Source organism: Nyctereutes procyonoides, unplaced genomic scaffold (genome assembly GCF_905146905.1).
Source record: "Nyctereutes procyonoides isolate TBG_1078 unplaced genomic scaffold, NYPRO_anot_genome, whole genome shotgun sequence".
Taxonomy (NCBI): Eukaryota; Metazoa; Chordata; class Mammalia; order Carnivora; family Canidae; genus Nyctereutes; species Nyctereutes procyonoides.
This window is the reverse complement of record NW_026575125.1, coordinates 30,927,310-30,952,654: the sequence shown is the minus strand read 5'-3', so window position 1 is coordinate 30,952,654 and position 25,345 is coordinate 30,927,310. Positions and strand designations below refer to the sequence as shown.

At 37.8% G+C, this 25,345-nt stretch overlaps 1 protein-coding gene across 1 annotated transcript; it reads right to left on the bottom strand.

Annotated features, from left to right (window-relative positions):
- Positions 1 to 23,642: 23,642 nt before the first annotated feature.
- On the bottom strand, positions 23,643 to 24,641 carry MAGEB16 (MAGE family member B16). Its single transcript, XM_055338006.1, is given in 1 exon segment — positions 23,643 to 24,641. A coding segment is annotated over 1 exon segment (999 nt).
- Between the last annotated feature and the right edge of the window lie 704 nt (positions 24,642 to 25,345).

The following is a 25,345-nucleotide window of genomic DNA, read 5'->3' as shown; positions in this document are numbered from 1 at the left end:
TGTGGTCATGTTTCAAAATGCATGGTAATATCTGGAGGGAAAAAATCATAGCAGGAGGGGAAATATTATAACTTTTCCTTATCAGCATAATGTAGAAGAAAGAGTTTAATTGTTCCTTTGAAATAAGGTGTTCATTGATACTCTTATTAAATGAAGTTTAATGCAGTTCTCAAAAAGAAGAAGAATGGATGCTTGAAGGCATTATTGTAATTCCCTAAAGGTCATAGGGGACAAAACACTACAGAGGTACTCTTTTCAGCAGAAACTTTTTAGACTGGAATCTATTTTTGCTGAGAAACAGCCAGGATAAGAGCTGTGTGCCAAGCAAGATATGATTGCTTAGAAGGACTAGTTGTAATGATTAAAAACTCAGGGACTCTTGCTCACAAGTGGGTTCTCAAGAGCCAAGCATTATCCACATCTAGCAAACCTATTGTTGCTACATCATCTCTCACGGTGTCTCACTTGCCTTAAATACACAGTGGTATAACTGTTTTAGCTGCACTTCCGGTTTGGCAGGCCAAGTGATGCCCCTATGCCTTCTGGTTTTCCCCTCCAACTCTTCCTTCTGAGAAAAAGACTTTCATTTCCCTTTTGAAGTACAGGATATTTATCATCGATCTTTCTAGTATATTTTCAGGATCCTCTATTTCAACATAATAAAATTTTCCAATATGAGGAACTATGCAAGGTCCTTCAGGGTCTAGAAAAATAAGTAAGTCTGTCCCTGTCCCCAAGCATCTCTATCAGAAAAAGTAAAACCCAGGATAAAATATTTACCTGAAAAATCTAATATAGAGAAAATTTAATGAATGCTGAAAGGGAGGGGACAAAGAACTAGAGAATCAAAGGAGAGCTGCCTGGAAGGAGCCTTGGTGGGATTTTGACATGAGCAGATTGCACAGAAATCACGTGAGATAGTAAAAATCAATATAATCAAAGAGCAGAAGGTGAGTAAACTTGCATTGTATATTAAATGGCAGCTCGGAAAACAGATGAGGATATTTCACAATATGGGAAATGGTGAAAGATAAGATTTTAAATGTTATAAAAATCACTGAAAAGTATTTTTTTTCAACTATTTATTTAGGAAGGCACAGGATCAGTCACATTTTAGAATAACTAGTCCATTGGCTTTATGAAGGAGAAATTATTGAATAAGTGAACATAGACTGATGTGGGGCTCATGGTAGCATTGGAGATGGATAATAGAGAACAAATTTGGATGTGGTTTTAAGTCCAGACCTTGAAGCATCACCACTGATTGGATGCAGAGTATGAAGGACAAAGATATGTTTAAGATATCTGAATTGAGTCCCTGTAAATAGTGAAAGAAAGGAATTGACTTGGGAGTGAAGATGATGAACTCCGTTTTGATCATGTTAAATTGGAGGTGGAACCATCCAGTGACATTTTGTGTGGTTTTTTTTTTTTAAGATTTGTTTATTTATTTATTTATTTATTTGACAGAGAGAGAGAGAAAGAGACTGCACACAAGTAGGGGGAGCAGCAGACAGAGGCAGAGGGAGAAACAGGCTCCCCACTGAGCAGGGAGCCCGACATGGGGCTTGATCCCAAGACCCTGAGACCATAGCCTGAGCCGAAGGCAGATACTTAACCCACTGAGCCACCCAAGTGACTCATGTAGTGACATTTTGAAAAGTGGGAATGAGGTTGAAGTTACTGAGATGGGTTTGGGAGTCATTTGATGAAGGCTAACAAAAGACTCTTGGATGAATATACAGAGTGAGAACTTGGAAAGGAAAATTCCATAAATAAACAAGAAAAGATGAAGTGGTAAAACTAGGGAGGAGATGAGAAAGTAGTCTTACAGACTATAAGTAAAGACATAATATGTCAAAGAAGAAGAAGAAGAATACAGGCTGAGGAAGGTGACTATTAAAAACAACTGCATCAAAAATCCTGACCTCAGATTTATTTAGAATAATATTGCAAATTGTGGAGATGGATACAAAATGCCTTAATTTATAGTCTGCTGTTTGCAATCTGGTCAGGGACGAAACTATACACTGTAAACAGCTAAGTGATCATTTAGGGCTATAGATTTGCTAAGTCTCTAAAGCAAGTGGCAGAAATGGAAAACACTAGAAAAATCTAGAGAATGGAGATGGTCCATGGGGGATGAGAAAGCTCAGAGGATGTCTCTTAAACGAAAGGGTTGGGGAGTGGATCCAAAAAAAAGAAAGAATGAAAGATAGTTTGGAATGTTAAACAGTAACTCCTAGACCTACAGTTATTTTAAGCACACTGTTTACTTGCATATAAGGAAAACCAATTGTTAAAATGTCAGCCTCAAATAGTCATGAGAGATGGATGAGGTGGGGACTGCATAACATCAATGTTTGATCTGGCAGCAGAACTGAGAAATGACTGAAATGTCTTTGCCCTGAGCTTTCTGTGAACTCATCCAAGAACACAAGGTACTAGACAGTCCATCACAGTTTGGAGAAATTTCTTTTCCTAACCACAGATGGGTTGTAGAGAGCCATGTTAAAAAAACAAAACAAAACAAAAAAAAAAGCAAAAACTGTAGTCTGTATTTGAAAATTCATAACACGTGATGATTTGTTTTAAATGTGGTGAAAGTAAAAAAAAAATTCCATTTAATAAATAGACACCTGCTCATGTGAATAAGGGGCCTTTGTAATCCTTGCCAGTGCTTGCTCTTAAATACTCATCCTTCTGTTCCCAGTATCTTGTTGTATTGTGTATGCTTAAACCTTTTTAGCATTAACTCTATAGTTAACATTTTTCACTGGTTAACATTTTCTCACATATTAGTGACAGTATCTTTTTCAACAGATCATGGCTGTGAAAGTGTCTTCTATGTGATTTCTTGGGACCCTTTGCTTCAATTGCTATATTGGATTGCTAATGGAAATTTTGTCATCATGTAATCACCTAGTGGTTCTGAGAGCAACAAAAGATCATTTTGTAACATTAAGTGGAATTTCGAACAGAACTAAATATTTCCACGTGGCTACACTTTTAGCAAAATCTGGCAACTGGGGTATTTTGAACTGTCTGTTCAAAGAACTACTGTTCTACAGAATGAAGTATTACCATTTACCTTATGCTTATTTAGATGTTTACGATGAAATAATAACTTCAGTTCTTATTCATGCAAGATGCTGCTGTTTTGATATTTTTTTAGAGGAGCACAGCTTTCAGTATATTGGGTAACATTTATGCTTAATTTTACATACCATCTAAAGATGCCCTTCACTTTTGAATGAAATTTAACTGCTGATCTTGTAATAGTTTGCTACGGTAAAGAATATTCAATAAATGTTTGGGACATTGTGTTGGCTTCTTAGTAATTTTATGTATTCTTAAAATTAATGTGGTGCTCAAGTCTTAAGTCTGTATGCACTGAGTTCTTCAGTGTCTCTGATTTTCAATTTCATCGAATCAGCAAGGAATCATTATTTACAAAGAAGTGTGTGTTTCTTTCAGATGCCACAGATTATTTCTTTAAATTTCAGCATTAAATATTTATCATTGATGTTGCAAGATTGAAATTCACATGGGCTCAGTGGTTTGGCACCTGCCTTTGGCCCAGGGCGTGATCCTGGAGTCCCGGGATCGAGTCCCACATCAGGCTCCCTGCATGGAGCCTGCTTCTCCCTCTGCCTGTGTCTCTGCCTCTCTTTCTCTCTCTCTGACTCTCATGAATAAATAAATAAAATCTTTTTTTAAAAAAAATGAAATTCACATGGACAATAGAAATAGGGTAATCTGATGTTTGTTTACATTTGTATTTCAGTAGTGTGACCATCAGTCAATAGATGGATGCTGTGATTCATGTGAAGCTCAGCACTACATTCAGTGAAGTGCCAAGGAAACAAAATGAATGTCAAAACAGAAAGGCGAACCATCTCCTGTGGACTAGCAACATCGTGCCATAAGCCCTGATGAACAAGGCAGTAATCATATGTCCTGGAAAATGTAGGGTGTAAAATAGACCAACTGCCAGACATCAATCTCTTATATTCATACCTACCTGTTATTACCAAGTAGAATGAAGCAAGGACTCTAACTATGACTCCATCTGCCTGAATTAATAAACACTAAAAATTTTATGTTTTATTTTTTTATTGGTGTTCAATTTGCCAACATATAGAATAACACCCAGTGCTCATCCCATCAAGTGCTCCCCTCAGTGCCTGTCACCCACTCATCCCCACCCCCCGCCCACCTCCCTTTCCACCACCCCTTGTTCGTTTCCCAGAGTTAGGAGTCGCTCATGTCCTGTCTCCCTTTCTGATATTTCCCACACATTTCTTCTCCTTTCCCCTTTATTCCCTTTCACTATTATTTATATTCCCCAAATGAATGAGAACATAAAATGTTTGTCCTTCTCCGATTGACTTACTTCACTCAGCATAACACCCTTCAGTTCCATCCACGTCGAAGCAAGTGGTGGGTATTTGTCGTTTCTAATGGCTGAGAAATATTCCATTGTATACATAGACCACATCTTCTTTATCCATTCATCTGTCGATGGACACCGAGGCTCCTTCCACAGTTTGGCTATTGTGGACATTGCTGCTATAAACATTGGGGTGCAGGTGTCCCGGCGTTTCACTGCATCTGTATCTTTGGGGTAAATCCCCAGCAGTGCAATTTCTGGGTCGTAGGGCAGATCTATTTTTAACTCTTTGAGGAACCTCCACACAGTTTTCCAGAGTGGCTGCACCAGTTCACATTCCCACCAACAGTGCAAGAGGGTTCCCCTTTCTCCACATCCTCTCCAACATTTATGGTTTCCTGTCTTGTTAATTTTCCCCATTCTCACTGGTGTGAGGTGGGATCTCATTGTGGTTTTAATTTGTATTTCCCTGATGGCCAGTGATGCGGAGCATTTTCTCATGTGCTTGTTGGCCATGTCTATGTCTTCCTCTGTGAGATTTCTATTCATGTCTTTTGCCCATTTCATTATGGGATTGTTTGTTTCTTTGCTGTTGAGTTTAATAAGTTTTTTATAGATCTTGGATACTAGTCCTTTATCTGATAGGTCATTTGCAAATATCTTCTCCCATTCTGTAGGTTGTCTTTTAGTTTTGTTGACTGTTTCTTTGGCTGGGCAGAAGCTTCTTATCTTGATGAAGTCCCAATAGTTCATTTTTGGTTTTGTTTCTCTTGCCTTCATGGATGTATCTTGCAAGAAGTTACTGTGGCCAAGTTCAAAAAGGGTGTTGCTTGTGTTCTCCTCTAGGATTTTGATGGAATCTTGTCTCACATTTTGATCTTTCATCCATTTTGAGTTTATCTTTGTGTATGGTGCAAGAGAGTGGTCTAGTTTCATTCTTCTGCATGTGGATGTCCAATTTTCCCAGCACCATTTATTGAAGAGACTGTCTTTCTTCCAGTGGATCGTCTTTCCTCCTTTGTCGAATATTAGTTGACCATAAATTTGAGGGTCCACTTCTGGATTCTCTATTCTGTTCCATTGATCTATGTGTCTGTTTTTGTGCCAGTACCACACTGTCTTGATGACCACAGCTTTGTAGTACAACCTGAAATCTGGCATTAACACTAAAAATTTTTAAATAAATGAGAGGACAGGAGATAAATGGGAAAATTCTGTACCTTCCCCTTAATTTTACTAGAAATCTAAAATTGCTTGAAAGAAATAAAGTTTTAAAATAGATGAGAGCTTCTACTATTATTAAAAACCATTATCAGCATTATTTATTAAGATAAAATGACCAACATTAAATTTTGCCAGTAATTGCAGTTTGCATCTTAACTCTTTCCCCAAGGACAGAGTATGGGAAAGGCATAATAATATAATGATAATGTAACCAAATTACTGAAATGGTATGCTTTCTAAGTTTTGTCTGAGGATCCAAAGGTCAAGAACCAAGCAATTGTGCCATATATTCCAAAGGTATATAAAGGTTGTAGCTAATGAGCGGGCTGACTATTTGCTTGGAGAATTATCCATGTGCTGTTGTTTGTGCCCATCTCTCATGGAGGGAGGGAGAGGGTGCATTCATCTCACCTTAAGCCAAATGAGAGAAGAGCCTCTGAGAGACCATATAGGGAATTTTACCTGTGATAGTCCCCAGAACCTTGATATTGGTATTAGAAAAAATGGGTAGAAGGTCTGAAAGGATTTAGTAAAGGGAGAGAAGGGAGGGCTGCTTTGAGAGGCAGCAACATTCCAGTGATGGTAGGGCCAGGATTCCTGAGTGGGTTTGCAGATGTGGGAAAATGTTGGAGAAAACTGGTGTAATGCTGTTTGGATCCCTCCCAAGAGAGCTGCCTGGAGAAGCAAGGGGTCCCCAATGCAGACAGTATACCATAGACCACCAAATGTGCAGGGGCTATGCCTTGAAGGGCTACGAGATCAAGTGGAGAAGAGGCATTGCCCATACTTTGAAAAATATAACTGGAAGTCTCTAATGGGTGTATCTGAGGAATCCACAGAACTCTCATAGGAAAGCAAACCTAACAGCGCCAAATAGCCATTGTGGATAACCCTGAGATTCTCTCTAGACTACTCAAGAAATGACTTTTGGTTTTTGTTTATGTTTTGGTTTTGGTCTCTCCTCTTTATTCTGACTCTGGAGAGCTAGAATAAGTCACTCTAGTAGGAGGTGGTATTGAGATGGTATGGGGTGAATGGGGAAATAAAAGAGTCATGAAAGATCAAGGGGACATCCTGCTAGATTGCAGGCTTTAAGAATCAAAGCAGAACTGCGCTGGGGGAGGAGAAATATTTCTATTAAAACAGAAATATTTGCATTGGATAATTATGGTTTGTGTGTTTATCACGTTAGCATGGACATTTAATTACTAAAGTGGGATTTTCCAGGAACTGAGAGTGATTGAAGGACATTCTATTATTTCGGAGTTACCAATAACTTTTAGGCGACTTTCAGAAGTTTTATCAAAAGACAGAGAAATAACCAGTACACAGAGTGGGTTTGAAAGGGAAGTGAAAAAAATATTTTCTGGTTTTTACTCTGGGAAGTATAACCCATTCAAGATAACTCATGATGATGTGACCGTGACGATGAAGAAAGATTAGTGGAGACATCAGTGACTAATATTGCCTAGCTCATTTTTATCTCAGGTGAATTCTGACCCTTTCTGAATTTTCTGGCTTTTAAATGCTAAGAACTTATTTACAAATGATACAACACACTATTTTAAGTAGCAGCACCGGTCATTATGCTGTAAGCAAGTCTTTTAGTCATCAATAGAAAAAAAGCCCTCTGTTTACTTCAGAAATAATAGCCATATAATTCAATTCCATTAATATTTATTTAGGACCTGCAGTGTGCCTAATATATTATTGGAAATTGATATTGATTATAATAAAACATATATGGAAATTATAGATTTTATGTTTCCCTTTCATCCATAATTTTAAGTACAATGACCTCAATATCAAATTTATGTGTGGTTATGTAATGAAGTCTTCAAAGCCTTCTTTAACACATTTAATAATGTTAAGATATAAAGATATTTTAAAATTTAAGAACTAAAGTGCATAAACAATGGAAAATATAAGTCAAAATTATAATGGTTTGCATATTATTTGCTTGTCTACCTGGGAAACTCAGAATTATTCATTGAAAACCTGTAAGAACTTAGAGATTAGTGAAATTGCCATTTGTTAAACAAAATGGCAAAAATCAATAGCTCTCCTATATGCCAGCAATAAACAATTTAATAAAAATTATTACTTCAATAGAAAAAACATATAAAAATAACCAGAACAAGCTTAATAGATATCGACCAATACTACCTTAAGAAAACAAAGTAACTTCCATGTTGATATAAGAGAAATTTTTTTTCCTTAAGATTTTATTTATTTATTCATGAGAGACAGAGAGAGAGAGAGAGGCAGAGACACGGGAAGAGGGAGAAGCAGGCTCCATGCAGGGAGCCTGATTGCAGTTTCAACCCCCTCTCCCAAGAATGTAATATTTACCAGTCAACATGAGATTTCCTGGTCAGCACTAGGAAATTTATGAATAAACCTCTTGTGTTCCCCTTAGGATGACAACCTTGCCTAAAATAATGAATTCCTTGCTAATAATTTTCTTTTTTTCACCCCACTTCTGGATACCTTTAAAAACCTTTCCTTTTTAAGGAGGGGAACTTAGTAGGAAGAAATTAGAGAGGAAGACAAACCATTAGAGACTCCTAACTCTGGGAAACAAAGGGTTGTGGAAGGGGAGGTGGGTGAGGGGATGGAGTAACTGGGTGACGGGCACTAAGGAGGGTGCATGATGAGATGAGCACTGGGTGTTAACTGTATGTTGGCAAATTGAATTTAACCTTTACTCCTCTCAACGAACAACATGATTAAATATTATCACTACTGTTATTAAACATATGGAGAAAATGAAGCACAAATAGTTTGTTACTTTCCTGGAAACATATTAATTAGTAAAAAGTATACCTGGGTTTAAATTCAGTGAGTTCAACTCCAGAGCCCATGATTTTCTTCATTGTGGGCTACTGCTTCTTTGTAATAATCAATATTAGACTTCTTTTACTTGGACCTCTAAAGTTCTCACAAAGTCTCTTCTTGTTGCAGCTACTGAAATGTTTTGTCAAACCTGGATGCATATAAAAATCACCCGGAGAGATTAAATAATTACAGGTGCCTGGGACCCATTCCAAAGCAACTGAGCTTGGTAGGGTGTATCCTTAGCATTCCAGTTTGTAACAGCTGTCCAGGTGATTCTAATGCACAGTGAGGGTTGCAAACCACTGACTTGTGTGAATATAGAATTAGAGATAAATTAAATAGTAATTCTCTGGTTGCCTTATAAAATTATATGTGCAATAAATTACATAGTTTATATCTTTTATACTTGTGATATACTTCTTATCATTTATTTTGCAATTAATTTCCTATGATGTACACAGGCCTAAGTATTTGTTTTAATTTGGGTTAAATTATATATCCATCAAGGCAGCCCAAAACAATCTCCTCTTCCCTTTGAAGATGAATAGTCTTCACTATTAACCAGCTATTTATGTAAGGTCCTACAACAATTCTTCTGTTTCCACTTGGAACAAAATTTGGGGGGTAATTTTAAAAGTTGGAAGAATAACTTTGAAAATATAATGTATACTCAATATTTGCAATTCAATGATGGCATAAAAGTAAAAAAAAAAAAAAATCTCACCAGGCATGATTCGTCAACTTTTAGTATTGAGTGAACAGCCTTACAGGCTTTTCCTCTGCTTACATACAAATGGATGAGTGGATGGATGGAAACCTAGAATTTTTTTCTTTTATTTTCCTTTTTCTAGGTTTACTAAGAATTGATATATAACATTGTGTAAGTTTAAAGTGTAGAGCATGATGATTTGTTATACATATATATTGTGAAATGATCACCATAATGAGGTCAGTTAACCCATCTATCACAACATAAGTACAATTATGTGTATGTGTGTGTATGTGGTGAGACCATTTGAGATCTAATCTCTTAGCAATTGTTAAGAATATAACACGGCATTCTTAACTCTAGTCACCATGCTGTATATTAGATCTGCAGGATTTCTTCATCTTATAACTGGAAGTTTGTACCCTTTGGCCAACATCTTCCCCTTTCCCCAACCTCCCAGCCCTTGGAAATTGCCATTCTGCCCTGTTTCTATGAGTTTGACTTTCTGTTTTAGATTTCACATATAAGTGAGATTATACAGTATTTGTCTTTCTGCGTACTCAGGAGAGGTGTGGGGAAAATGGTATCTCTGGCAAGAAGCCAGATTTCAGTTAAGTATCATTGCTAAAAAATATTTCCTGGGTTTCAGTATGATAGGTCTCCATGAAACTTGAGTTTTAGTAATTCAAGTTCTTACCTTCAAAGTTTTTATTTACATGTTTGTTTGTGTGTTTATGTTTCTCACCCCCTCTCCAGAGAGGACAGTAACATCTTTGCTGGAAGTAAAGGTGAACTGGCCATTGTGAAAACATTATCCCAGGGTCAAAGCATTAGAGCCCACTTTACTTCCCAACTGCCACTTTGTGCAGAGAATTGTTCATGTTTGACCCCCAGAAATGTTGGCTGTAGTTTCAGTATTTACATGTCTCCTTTTAAGACACACCATTTTTATCCAAATAGTCTATGCTATATTATTCTTTTTTAAGTTTGTGTATCTCATGAGTACTGACTACTTTTAATACTATATACTATAAGTATAGTATGTAAAAAAAAATGTGTTTCTGCTAGAGTTGGACACTTAAGAAAAAAAATTCGCTTACATTTGGGATCCTAGCATAAGAGCAAGCCTTGGGAAGTTAGAACTCCAGAAAGATTTAGCTAAAGCCAGAGCATGTACTTGCATTTCAACAGAAAATGAGACCTTGTAGACATCTCTAGGTTGTAGACTCTTGGGGCATCAGGGCTTGTGAGCCCTGGGAAAGATTTATTTATATTCAAAAATTAGAGTGAGGACTTGGGAGTTTGGTTTTGTTTCTATCCCATCTCCAGAGAGCAAAGGTTGTTCTCCATAATGTCAAGAGGGGAAAAGAAGGTAGCTGCCTCTTGCTCCTGTATATAAGCAGGAAAAAAGTCAATTTTTCTCCATTCCTCACAGATTATAATAACTTCAAATTTGTGAGTATAAGACATTTCATTTGGCTTTCAGCAGGTCATCTGAGGAGTAAGAATCAGGGCATGACAAACAACATGATTATTATTTGCCTTTAAGTGAATTTGTATTTTAAATGAATGATAAGTCTGTGTTTGATCCAGAATATATCATGTGAGCATTCAGGATGAAATTAATAAAGATGATTATTAAAAGAAAAATAGCAAGTTTTATTCTCATTTTCTGTGTGTGTGTGTACATGACTGAACAATCCTAAATAATTCTGCATAAGTGACAAGCTATTATGAAAGTTCTCCATGAAATTGTACGTGGCATGGCCATATACAATTGAGTGCCTTTATAACATGCATTCTATAACCATCTGATGAATAATCTTTGTTCCTTTACTTCTTTGTATTATTGCTTTGTTCATACATTTTTAATGTCTGAATTGAAAAAGAATTTTCATGGGATATTATTACAGAGCAGAAACTAAAATATGACTCCATATAAATCTACTGCATTTCTAAAAATATGTAGAAGTATATACACCCAAGTATGCATAATTAGAAAGTAGTCTTAGTGAGAGGTCCAGGTTTCATAAGCCAAGAGAATGAAGGTTGAGCACTTTATTAATATAACTCATGCTGTAAGAATAAATTTAAAAAGCACAATGGCATTCATATAGATGCTGTATTATCATTTCCTATTTTAGTAGTAAAAGAAAGTTTTTCATTTTTGTCAGTTTTTAAGTATATGTGTGTCAGTCTCTATAGTAATAGAATATATCCTTGTATTGGGGCCTCCTTGTTATAATTCTACTTGATCTTTCACGTCAAGTTGCTAAGAGCAATTATCAAACATGTTTTTTTTTATGCTTACTATTTTGAGCCCTTTGCTTTTTTGGGGGAAATTTGATGATATAAAAATGGTTCGAAGTATATACAGACTGATTGGGAGACATGCAGAAGAAAGAGGAGAATTAAGATAAGGGAAAAGATCAATATAACCTAAATTTATCAACAAAGACTTTTTGATGAGGCAGGAATTATTTAGGTTCTTAAAGAATGTATTAGATTTGGATCAGAAGTAGAGAGAGAAAGATATTGTATAGTTTATTAGTAAAATATCATTCAACATAAAAGTAACTCTTTTCAACCTGCATTTATAAACTTGTCTTTTGCTCAAATTAAAATGTGAGTTTCCACATCTGCTGAAAACTCTCAACAATGATCGGAACTATATAATTGTGTGATTAAAAGAAAATCAAAAATTAAAAATATGAAATTAAATTGTCCATATAGAAAATGCAGATCAACTGGAAATCTCTTGCGTAGCTTGTGGAATTGTAAACTGGAGCAACTGCTGTGAAAACATAAACTTTTAAAAGTTTTTCTTAAATATAAGTTTCCTTAAAAAAATCCTTGTTTGTAACTCAGATTACCTCCTTGAAGTCAGACACTGGAGCAGAAATAGAATGTTTTGAAAACCAAACCAAAACAAATAGCATCACATGGTTGACATCTGCCACCTAACGCTAGACTTATGAAAGACCTCAGAGGCAAAATGTCATTATTGGAATAAGAAGATAAACTGAAAGAAACAACTAAGTGACTTGTAGCTGCATAAACGATGTTCTGTATATTGTTCTGATGCAACTCTTGTAAGCCTGAATCTGAGCCATGAGATTGAATGTAATGGAGCAACTTCAAAATCCTTAGATCAGGGGCCACCTGAGTGGTTCAGTCAGTTAAGTGTCAGACTCTTGAATTCAGCTCAAGTCATGATCTCAAGGTTGTGAGATCCAGCTTTGCACTGGTCTCCATGCTGGGCATGGACCCTGCTGAAAGTTCTCTTTCTCCATCTCTCTCTGCACAACCAGCAACCCTGCCCCCTCTCCTCATACTCTCTCTAAAAATAATAATAAAATAAAATAAAATCAAATAAAATCATTAGATTGGAAGAGTGATATTGGAGACTATATTGACATAAACCACGCTGGAACATGTAGTGTTTTGTTGTGTTTTGTTTTCTTTTTTCTTTTATCTATTTCCCCCTGGGCACATTTCTACCAACACAAATCAAACTATTGCTATGTCTGTCATCTATACACTTACTATGGCAAAATACTGTTATAGGTACTTTATGAATGTTAACTCATTCAATCCTCTGTGGTAGTTGTTACAAATGTGGGCATGAGTAAGGCTGAATTTCTTATCTCTTGGACCACCATCCACTCACTTAATATTTTTTTTAACTGACTCTGTGTAAAAATAATTTTAAAATGCTTTTTAAAAAGCAATATTTATAAATTATAAGTTTTTCCCTTTCAGTGCCTAGTATACAACATGAAAAAAAAATAATGTATTTAGTTCATCTGAGATCTAGCTGCTTTCTGAAATGTAGGAGCCAAGTTTTCCAATAATGATTCACATGTGTTAGCAGGCAAAAGGACTTTGTTTGGATTGAAAAAAAAAAGAAAGAAAAAATGTAAAAACAAAACAAAAAACCAAAAAGAAGTAGAGAGAGAAGATGTTTGCTAGGAGGGAATGGTGTAGCCAGAATATAGAGAGTGCACAAATGATATGCATTTAAGAAATTGTGTGGATAGGTTGTTGTAGTTAAAGTTTGGGATTAGAAAATTACATATGGGCAGCCTGGGTGGCTGAGCAGTTTGGAGTGGCCTTCAGCCCAGGGCATGATCCTGGAGACCTGGGATCGAGTCCCACGTCAGGCTCCCTGCGTGGAGCTTGCTTCTCCCTCTGCCTGTGTCTCTGCTTCTGTCTCTCTCTGTGTCTCTCATGAATGAATAAATAAAATCTTAAAAAAAAAAAAGAAAATTACACATGACATGACACTTTAGACCTCCTCAGCTCTTGTACCATTTGTGTTTCCAAAGCTAGGCCTAGATTATTTTCAGTTGGTAACTTGACTATGTGTCATTAAGACATAACAGATCTTCGTTTCATGGAAGTGCAGAGAGCTACCTGTATGTTGACAATGACAGGGTTGATGAAGTGTATGTCTTTGAATCAGTGCTTCACATCAATCCCAAAGCCTCTTTGCTATAAATAATTACTCTCTACCGGTTCCACCCTTTCTTAGGAGATCCCAGTCACTTTATAAACTGATGGAAAGAACACCTCCTTTTTCTGAAGCTGGCCCTCTTTGAAACTGCAACTTACATTCTGGCTATTTATTGTGCCTGATGTTATTCCTCTGCATTTTTTGAATTTTATCTCAAATCCAATCCCCTTCATAATTTATCTTGCTTATCAGTATAATTACCTTTTCTGCCTTATTATAATATCTCTCCTGGGAAAAATACCTCCCCAAACACTCCTGTCTAATCTGCCTGAATTGTTGCTCTTGTCATATTATCCCTTGTTCAGAAACAAAGTCCCTTTGTGCTGGCATCTGAGCCATCCACAATGTGACCTCAGTTTCATCCCCCTCTTGTCTCCTAGTTTCTTCTGCATGAGTCAAAGGGTACTTCTTCCCTGAACAAACACTATCTCTTTGCCTTATACTGCATTCCCTTTCTGATAGAATACACCTTTTCCCTTGCCCCAAGCACAACCATTTCAAACTTCTGGCATTCATATTCTGGGCACCTGGTTCAGTTGGTAGAGCATGCAACTCTTGATCTTGGAGTCATGAGTTCAAACCCCAGGTTGGGCATAAAGATTACTCAAAATTCTAGCATTCTTCAGTGCCCATCTCAAAGGCCACCTCCTCCCTTGGGCTTTTGCTTAAATGACCTTGTCGTCTTTTACCTAATAACACAGTAGTTTGTCTACTTGCCAGTGTCCTTTTATTTAATTACATATTTCTTCAAAGCAGAAATGATGCCTTAGTCACTTTAATCATTATTTATAGTGCACAGTATTCTTTCTGACATCCGACTGGCTTTTAAGGGGTCTTTGAGACTTTGAGATCAGTGTTATTTTTAGAACCCCCTTAATTCATATTTTAACTCCTCTGATTTAGCTTTTAAAACTGAGGCTAAAGTCTTGTGACTGATCTAACTATACTGTTTGCTGTGTCTACATTTCACCATCATTGCCAGTTAGTGACTTTTTAAAGTAATGCAATGTTTCAACTCTTATTTTTTTTTAAAGATTTACATTGCAGAGGGCTTTCGACTTGAAGCAAATGAGTCAGAAGAATTAGAAGTATTCTTAAATGTAGGAATGACTGGAGAGACTGATCAGATTAAGAAATTGTTATTACAGTTAATTTATTACAAGTTCTCTATAGCTATCTGCATATTTGCATTTCTTTTTATCATTAAAGTATTTAACACTAATGCCAGCTAATATTTAACTGTGATGTTAAAAATCAAATTAAAACACATTTAAGTGGAAACATGCTTTCTTTTCCCATTTACCTTTTTACTAGAAATAATGTTTAGGCTTCAAGACTATCTATGACAGCACTGGGTGATGTACAAATTGTTGAATCACTATATTGTACTCCTGAAACTGACATAACACTGTATGTTAACTAACTGGAATTAAAATAAAAACTTCAGGGGGCACCTGGGTGGCTCAGTGGTTGAGCATCTGCCTTCAGCTCAGGTCGTGATCTGGGGGTCTTGGGATCGAGTCCCCACATCAGGCTCCCTACAGGGAGCCTGCTTCTCCCTCTGCCTATGTCTCTGACTCTCTCTGTGTGTCTCTCATGAATAAATAAATAAAATAGTTTTAAAAATTCAAACATTTTTAAAAAGAAATAAAGATTATAGATGAGATTATACAGATATGGCTTTTATTTTTTTACAAATGTAGAGTAGGTTTCTTTGAAAGAAAATTTAAAAATTAAAAATAAATGTAGTATAAAATTTATAAAAATAAATGTACTATAAGTAAATCAATTATAGCACCTTTTAACTTTAAATTCCATTAAAAAAATAGCCTTTTTGGAAATTGCTAACTGAAGTGTTAGATGCAGTTTGCCCCTGTGAACCAGCACAATGAAATGACAGTGCCTAAGTCATAGAATGTCATTATTACCAAATGTTTCAACCCTCTAGCATATAGAATAATCTCAAAAAGTAGCTATTATAATTGACAAAAGTATTTCTGTACACATGTATTACTAAAGGAAATATAAAATATTGGCCCCAGAAAAAATATAGTGATCATGTTGTTCAGTGCTTTTGATACTGGTTTTCTAAAAACTGAACTTTATATATATATTTTTTTCTTTTTAAAACAAAATTTACACAGAAGCCCGGTCATTAAAATAAAAATGTCGGGGAATCCCTGGGTGGCTCAGTGGTTTAGCATCTGCCTTCGGCCCAGGGCGTGATTCTGGAATCCCGGGATCGAGTCCCACATCGGGCTCCCTGCATGGAGCCTGCTTCTTCCTCTGCCTGTGTTTCTGCCTCTCTCTCTCTATGTCTCTCATGAATACATAAATAAAATCTTAAAATAAAATAAAATAAAATAAAAATGTCTTTCACTGCAAAATAGGAATGGAGACCACATTTTTTTTTTTTACCTCCTTCTCTTGAACAGTTTCCCTTCTCCCTATCTACCTCTCACCCACTCCATGAAATACTGAACTTTGGTGGAACAGGTATGTTCAATGTCTTTGTGTCATTACACATAATCAGACCGGTGGCTTCCTTAAGGTCCTGGTTAGGGAAGTTCCAGGGCTATCAACTAATAATTCTTGTTGAGTCTACTATGATTTTTTTAATTTCCCTCCTAAAAATGGAAATCAGCAACTTGTTATTACTGATAAATATGCAAATCAAAATGACCTGATATCATAATGAATATTAGAAATTAATTAATTAACTAAAAGAAAAAGTCCTGCCCCCATTATAAGTGATATTTATAGGTATTTGAGCAACATGTGGTGGTTGCAAGCTCAAACACTGTCTTGAAGTTGGGAACAGTCACAACAGGGTGGTATGTGATACTTCCTGCATTGGGCTGTTCACATCCCAATCACCAAGTCAGTTCAAAAAGGAAGAGTACAAGGATGACTGGGTGGCTCAGTGGTTGAGCATCTGCCTTTGGCTCAGGGCGTGATCCTGGATTCCTGGGATGGAATCTCACATCGGCCTCCTTGCATGGAGCCTGCTTCTCCTCCCTCTGCCTGTGTCTCTGCCTCTCTTTCTGTGTCTCTCATGAATAAATAAATAAAATCTTAAAAAAAAAAAGAATGGTACAATCTCCTTAGGTTCTGAATCTAATCCACAAATCTCTGTACCATAGGCTAACCCTCTCTGTCAGCCAATATCTGTTGGCAATGTAGGCTAGTGATCACAGTCACTCTCTGGTGGATGCCACAAACTAAGAAAACATGAGAAGCATGTCTGTGTTGGGGACACCATCTAGATGATTTTAGGAGACACGCCCACAGCTAATCCTTTATCTAAAGAGCAACTGAGGAAATTAGTACTAGGGTAGTTTCCTCATTGTTCTTGCATGCTGCCTTCCACTGCTTATTGGTACTTCTGGCCTGTCTCAGCTGTTCTATCATAATTCACTAACATTTGTGTAGCCTAGATCTCAATAGAGAGGATGGCCTATATCAGAGGATGAAATATCTATTGCCAGCAGGAATCAAGACAGATCCCAGCCCTGATACACAGGCAAAATTTCAATGGATCACCAGAGTAGTCAAGACATGTAGTTTTCCCAGGATCCACTAGTAACATTATTGGAGGATGCAGGAGAGACAGCTAGCTATATTTGCCCTAACAGTACGTGCATGAATTCTACAGAAGGGTGGGTGTTTTTGCTCCTTTAAACCAGTAACCTCCCCACTCAGATAACCATATAATTTCTAGCTGTTAGTGGTGATTCAGAGATTTCCCAAGCCTATCCATGCATATTGTCCTGGACTCTCCATGCAGATTTCCCATTATCTCTTCTTCTGGTCTTTTATCCATCCTACACTGAACTCTTGATTCAGAATTTTGACTACCAGCTTGCTCTGGGATCTCTGGACTTGGATTTCCATGTAGTCTCTCTCATGAACCCTGGACATTGCTCTTTCTCTGGATCTTCATCCCTCATTAAAGGTAAGTATCTTGTCTGGCTCCATTTCCTGTCAACTGGTCATTTTTAATCCTTGCTTTTCAAATTAAGTACTTTTGACATATAAAATAATACATGTGTGTTTATTAACATGCATTGATTTGTGAGAATATGAATTGGTAGAGTATTTTGGGATGAAATTTTGGCAATATTTATAAAAATTTACAATCTCCTATACTCTCCACTTTAACTTAATTTCCACCTTCTATCACACCAATAAACTTTAGCCCAATAAATCATGTTCAAAGCATCTCAGTTCTAAAAGTTGTAGCAAGAAATGGGAAACAAATTATGTGCCCATTGGAAGGACATGGTTGGGAGCGCCTGGGTGGTTCAGTCAGTTAAGCCTCTGATTTCGGCTTAGATCATAGTCTTGGGATGAGCCATCATCAGGCTTCCTGCTCAGCAGCAAGTCTGCTTGTCCCGCTCTCTCTACCCTTCCTCCTGCTTGTGCTCTCTTTGTCTCTCTCTCAAATAAGTGAATATTTTTTAAAAAGAAAGACATGGTTAAATTAGTCATGGCACATACATGCTATGGGGGCAGTTATAAAAGTAACGTTGATCTATATGTGTTGTCATGGAAAGATCTTGCATTCATGTTAAGAGTGAAAGACGTATGGTAGAATAATATGTATATCACAACCCATTATATTTTAAAATCATAGATAATTTTATAACACAGCTATGTATGAGAAAGCCTACAATTAACTTCAAAATAATATAGTACATTAATCATGGCTATCTCTGAGAATGTGGCTGAATTATGAAGACTATTATAAATATGGAGATTGTGATTTGTCTGTATTGTTAACATTTTTGTGCCAAGAATATGCTCACTCTCAGCTTTGTCACTGAAACAATTAACTAAACATAACAAGAGAGATAGCAGCTGTGTATGGATTAAAGTTTATGCTAGCTGATGGAAGAGACAATACCTGGAATCTGATTGGCTTAACATAACAAAAGTATATTTCTTGTGCACATAAAATCTGATTGACTTGGCAGGAAATGTTTGCTACCAGGTAACACAGAGATCTAAGCTGCTTCCATCCTGCTTCCATAACTCAACATACGGTCCCCATGTTTGCTGCTGAATGGAAGAAAAGACATTATGGTGGCATCCTGGCTCTCAAATGCCTTGGCCTGTGACAAACATCATTTCCCTTCATATTTCAGTTGCAAGGGCTGGTCATAAGATCCTTTCTAACTATAAGTGAACTGAACAATGTAGTCTTCCCATGTACCCAGGAAAGAAGACAAGTTGCAGATGAGCATTTGTAGTCTCCACCATAAACTCTTACATAGTAGGGGCCTAGCAAAGAGCAACCATTAGAATTTGTTACATCAACTACCCTCTTCATTTCCTAATAGAGTTTCTTAGAAGGCAAAGTGTTCCTGGCAATTCTCCAACTTTGTGAGATCTTACTAAGTAACAGGTGCTTCCCAATATAGAGTCACATATATTTTTCAAAAGGACCTTGTCAGTCTTTGCAGGAAGTGTTTGCCATCTTTCACTTTTGCAAAAGAACTATTACACACTGTCCTTTTCAATAACAAATATGATCACAGTACACTGAGAATTTTCTCCTTATTCTTGGTGCATTGACAAAACTTTACCTTATGATTCTCTGCTATCTATCGCCGCCTGAATGAATATGTCTAGACATCAGCACAAATGCAATTGTGCACACTGAAAACCAAAGTTCTTTCTATTATCTATCTATCCCTATGATCTATTTATCTATCATCTATTTATCTCTATTATTTATTATCTAAAGGTAATTCCAAGGAACCTATATTCTACCTCCTAGTTCTCCAGAATTTACAGAAATTGAGACACTGCAGGAGTTTGCTTACTTAGTTATTTCAATAGTCTTTCCTCATCTATCACTTATACAAAACACTTTGGTTTGTTTTTTTTTTTAAAGATTTATTTATTTATTTATTCAGAGAGAGAGGCAGAGACACAGGCAGAGGGGAAGAAGCAGGCTTCATGCTGGAAGCCTGATGCGGGACTCGACCCCGGGTCCCCAGGATCACACCCAGGGCTGCAGGCAGCACTAGAGCGCTGCGCCACCGGGGCTGCCCAACATTTTGTTTTATTTATTTATTTTATTTTTTTTTATTTATGATAGTCACACACACACAGAGAGAGAGAGAGAGGCAGAGACACAGGCAGAGGGAGAAGCAGGCTCCATGCACTGGGAGCCCTGCGTCTCCAGGATCGCTCCCTGGGCCAAAGGCAGGCGCCAAACCGCTGCGCCACCCAGGGATCCCAACACTTTGGTTTTTAACAACCAAGTTAAGCTCACTCTTTGGTTTATGAATCAAGGAGCCCTTTCAACCCCCTCACCATCACCCTCCAGCCTCATCTTGCCCTACATCCAAATTTAATTGAAAACTATCATTGAAGAAATGGGAGTTTTTTTCCTTATTCTCAAATAATAAATCCCATAAAAATTCTACTACAAATATCAAAATCCCATCTCTTGCACATATAGCACCCAAACTAGTAGATTCTTTGCCAAATCAGACTATGCTCATCAGATCATTTGGAAATCATTTGGGAATGTGAAATGATGATGACAGTTTCATTGTTAAAATGACCCTTTACATAGAATGGAATATTGCTAGGTTCCATGGTGAGGGATGAGATTGCCAGGAAACTCAAATACTCTAGGCCAGGGAAAGGGCAAGTGATTCTGGGCTATTCAACTGGGAGTGGGCTGCAGACATCAGAGGAGGATCCAGTAAAGAGCTGGTCAACAGATTCAGGTTCCAATTTGGCCAAGACAATACCCTGGAGAACACCCAGGGAATGGTACTATAATGCACAAGTATGGAAGGAAAAATAATTTATCCTCTACACCTCAGGTGCTTGTCTGAGAAACCCCCTGTAATAAAAAGGCATATTAAAAGGAGAAAAATATAATTACATACATATACATATATGGGAGCCCCATAAAGATGTGAGACTCAAAGAGGTGACCAAAGCAGAAAGCTTTTATACCTTTTAGACAAATATTAACTCTGTGAAGAATTGACAGGGCAAAGAGGTTTGGGCTAAGGGTAGTAAATGGTAAAGAATTAACAAGGTTTATTTATTCAGCCTTCTTGGCCCCAAATTTCCTGTCTCTGGTGATAAAGATGCCTTCTACCCTCCTGGTACAGTGAGGGCATCTTTCACGTGGGATATTTATCTCCTATTTTTAAGGAAATAAAGGAAGGTTGGAGTGAGTGTACCTCCTGTACCAGCTGTTTCTCAAGTACCTTTAATTAAAAATAACCAGTATGCCCAAGTGGTATATTCTGGGGTGATGTATTTTGAAGCCCCATACACAAAAGAGATGACACTGGACAAAAAGTCTAGCCCCTGGGCAGTCAGTTCTTAAGGAACCCTGGGGTCAAAGGCAGCAGGACCCTGGGTAAATGAAGCCCATAGACAATTCCCAAATTGTATTTGATTATCATTTTCATCTTTCTTCTTTACATATGTTTTTAGTACTTCGGATTCAAGGTCTTTTTTTTTTTTTTTATCCTAACAGGCAACATGAAGTAGTGAGAAAAGAAATGAATCTAGAGACAAAATATGGGCCTCAGGCTGGAGGAATGAAACAACATGGGCTCTAAAAGAATTCAGACCACAAGTTTAGCCTCATCTCTGTCACATACCAGACCTGTGGACTTGGGCACATTGTCAAGATTTGTGAATCTTAGGCTCTTCATCTAAAGAGGGAGTCTGATAAGCCTTGTCAAATTGGACTGTTTAAAAAAGTGCAATAGGGGCACCTAGTTGGCTCAATCGGTGGAGCGTGTGACTTGATCTCAGAGTTATGAGTTTGAGCCCTACATTGGGTGTAGAGATGACTTAAATAAATAAAGTACCAACAGGATATTTCTAAAAGAAAAAGAGAGTATAATAAATGTAAGGCACCTGTTGCAGTGCCTGGCATAACTTACGTCTTTAATGAATGACAGTTGTTATTGTCATTATTTTGACCACTGACCCAACCAACCTCACCTACATGATATCTAAAAATCCAGTATGTCTCAAAGAAGACAAAGTACAACAGGCCATGGAATATCAGATCGACCAAAACACTGCTTAGCAAGTAAATCTCAGTAAATATATCCCTTCTGAGGTTGTGTTCTTTAATAAGAGGAAATTTCTGGGGCACCTGCATGGCTCAGTCAGTTGAGTGTCCAACTCTTGGTTTTGGCACAGGTCATGGGGTTGAGCCCCAGGTCAGGCTCTTTGCTCAGCATGGAGTCTGCTTGGGATTCTTTCCCCTCTTCCCTTCCCTCCTGCTCCTCCCCTCCCCCTTAAATAAATAAATAAATAAATAAATAAATAAATAAATAAAATCTTAAAAAGAAACAGGGAATTTCTCCATCTGGATGCAATTCAAAATTTTTAGAATTTGTGACAAGGACCATTACTTGCCTGCTTAGCTTCTGTTCCATTCAAATCACTCCTACTCTCATTAATTTCCACACTCATAAAAATATAAGTATTTCTTAGACTATGCCAAATTACATTGAAAGTAGCTTATTTAAAATATGCCTTAAATGGAGTAGTCTCTGGCTTTCCCAGGCCAAGGCAGCAAAAGTCAAACCAATGGCTTCTTGGCATCTCTTCTCAATAAAGTATCACTGTTATCTCTGAAAACTCTTTAAAGACTATGTGTATAAGAATTTATTTGTGAATTATGTTCAATGGCACAGGGATAATGTCACAAAACAATTTCCATTCCTGTTCCAATGGAGATTTCTCTTTTTTTAGACCATGCCCCCTAAGTTACTAAAAAGAACAGTTTTCCACTCCAAGTTTTGGGATCTGAACTCTGAGACACACTATCTGAAGGTCTGATGGCTGATCACCACCCCCTCAAGCTCAGCTTGCCCTAAATCTAAAATTAAGTTAAAGATTAACACTCACTACAGGAATTCCAGCTTCCTCAACCCCAAACTTCGTTGTCCCAGGGCATTTAGGTTTGACAATCTCATATGGAACACCCCCACATATCTGCTAACTCCTTCTTTTACTTGCCTCTTAGATATTAGAAGGTATCCCACTATAATTATAGGATTCCTGATCCTAGAAGTAAAAATTATAAGTGCAGTTTGTAGGTATTGTTAATGCTATAATTTCCAAGACGAATGCGGTGATTACTAAAGAGCAAATGTTCAATGAAGGTGTGGGGAATAAAAGGAACAATGAGGATGGGGTCTAATTTTATTGAGTTTTATTTTTAATATATTCATAAGCAAGTTAAGCATATATAATTGAATTTTATAAAACAAATATGTAAAAGGTATAAGATAGCCATAAGTTTGACAATCTTTTGTTCTGTATTTCTTGAATCCAACCATCTTTTTTTCTTTTAAATATTTATTTATTTATTCATGAGAGACACATAGAGAGAGAGGCAGAGACAGAGGCAGAGAGAGAAGCAGGGCCCCCTGCAGGGAGCTTAATGTGGGACTCATCCCAGATCCCAGGATCACACCCTGAGCCAAAGGCAGACGCTCAACCACTGAGCCACCCAGGCATCCTGAACCCAACCACCTTAAAGCTGATCACTCTCACATTTCCAGTAAATATCTATAGGAATTCCATGTTGTGTTATTTCAGATGACAAAATAAGATGGTTTCACAATTAGTTTAACAAAATAAAAAAACTCTTACTATTAAATCTCATTATAACATTAAATGTATGACTAATATCTTTGATACACTTGGAGATTATGAAGCTAACTGAATCTATATCAAAAGAAACAATATTTCGACAAATACATATATTAAAAAAATAAATTTTCAAGTTACACATAGAACATAGGAACACATAGACATATATACTGTATTCCTTTCAGCCCAACCTCAGACCTAAATTCTATGAACACTAGCTGACCTTTTTCAAACACAAAGTGAAGAACCTGCCTCAGTCTTCACTAGGAGCAAGAGAAATCGATGGATTTGGCACTAGAATTTCAGTGGCCACAGAAGTAGAGACAGATCATGCAGAAATTCTGGCCTGGGCTCTTTCTTTCTTCTTCATCTTGCAAAGCCTCCTCATACTGAGATGGGAAAGAACTTGGGTCAGTCCCATGAACCCTGGCCAGAAACTCCAGGACTTTCATCTTGGTGGTTTCAGCGTAGGCTCTCGGACCCCACAGGAATTCAAACTGTACAGAATCACTGTTGGCCACCTGCCGGTACTCCAGGTACTTTTCCTTCACCAACTCTTTGGTCATGAGTTTCTTGGGCTCCCCAAAGATGCTGTGCTTCCTCCCAGAAAATATCCCCGTCAAGTTCAGAACTTCCTAGACTTCCTCTTCAGTGGCAATGTTGCCCTTCATGAAGATCACACCCAGGATAAGTATCAGGATGCTGGTCTTGGGCATGCCCTCTTCACCTTTCATCACCCCATCATAGGTGAGGCCCAATTTGATGAAGAGGCCATAGCAGTGGTTGGTGGTATCCACTCTCTTCACATCAAGGCCAAAGACCATCTCCATATGCTCAGAGGCTCTCAGGAAGGTTTCAGTGAAGTGGTCCTCATGCTCTTTGATGACAATCTTCATATCTGCCTTTGTCATTGGCTCTTTTATTTGATACTTGAATAGCATAAAATTGACCAATGAATTCACTTTCTTATCTAGAGCATCTATGGGCATATTCTTGGGGTCTGGTCCAGCCCACGAGGTGGCATCCTCCTCTTCTTGGCTACTGGAGCCCTCATTTAATTTATTTGATGAAGTGGTTGTGATGGCAATGGGAGATGAGCAGACACTCTGAGGACTCTCAGTGGTACTGGGTACACCAGCATCAGAAGCCTCCTTTGAATTGTCAGGCATCAGAGGATGAGAGGAGAGACCAGTCTCTTCCAGAGCCTTGGAGACCTGTACAACTTCCATATCCTGGATCTCACTACAGGTCTGAAAGCGTTGATCACATAAGCATTGTGGATTCTCTGGGCACTGAGGCATGATGACTTTTATGAGTGGCTATAGATAGGAGTGAGGATAGGAAAGGGGGCAATGGGGAATCACGACCTAAGAGGAAGAAGAAGATGTGAGTGGCCTCAGCTGCTGAATTTCCAAGGGTTCCCTGTGAGGTGTGGGACTACACTTGTATGCAGTGACTTTGCCCTTCAGACATAACACAATGACTACCAGATCTTGGGACTCCTGTTGACTTAATAAATCCTTTAACTTCCTGAGCCTCAAAGGATAGGAAAAGTTGCCTCTGCCTACCATCCAGAAGGGCTGACAGGGCACCAAGGGCTGACAACAGGGGAAGGGGTCTGTGGAGCCCCTCTGCCATCAAGTGGTCAGTCCCACAATCCTCACAAGTGCTAGTCAAATACTGGTTGATGTGCCTGCAGTCATCTAATATCTGACTTTCCCCCTTCCAGTCAGGGTACCATGTGTTTGAGACACCCAGAAAGGAAGTGAGGAGACACCTCATCTGCTAGACATTGAGAGCTGACCACAGGTGCTTGATGCTGTGCCACAACCTCTGTCCAGGGTCAGTGGAAACATGAGAACTCACTAGAGGTCCTTGCAGGGATTCCTATGGGAGTCTCCCGCAGGGTCTGAGACTCTTTCCTTTGTTGGACAGGACACTGTCTACCACAGACTAAGCTCTCATCTCCCTCAGACTCTGGAGGCAGAAGTCCATCAGCACCACT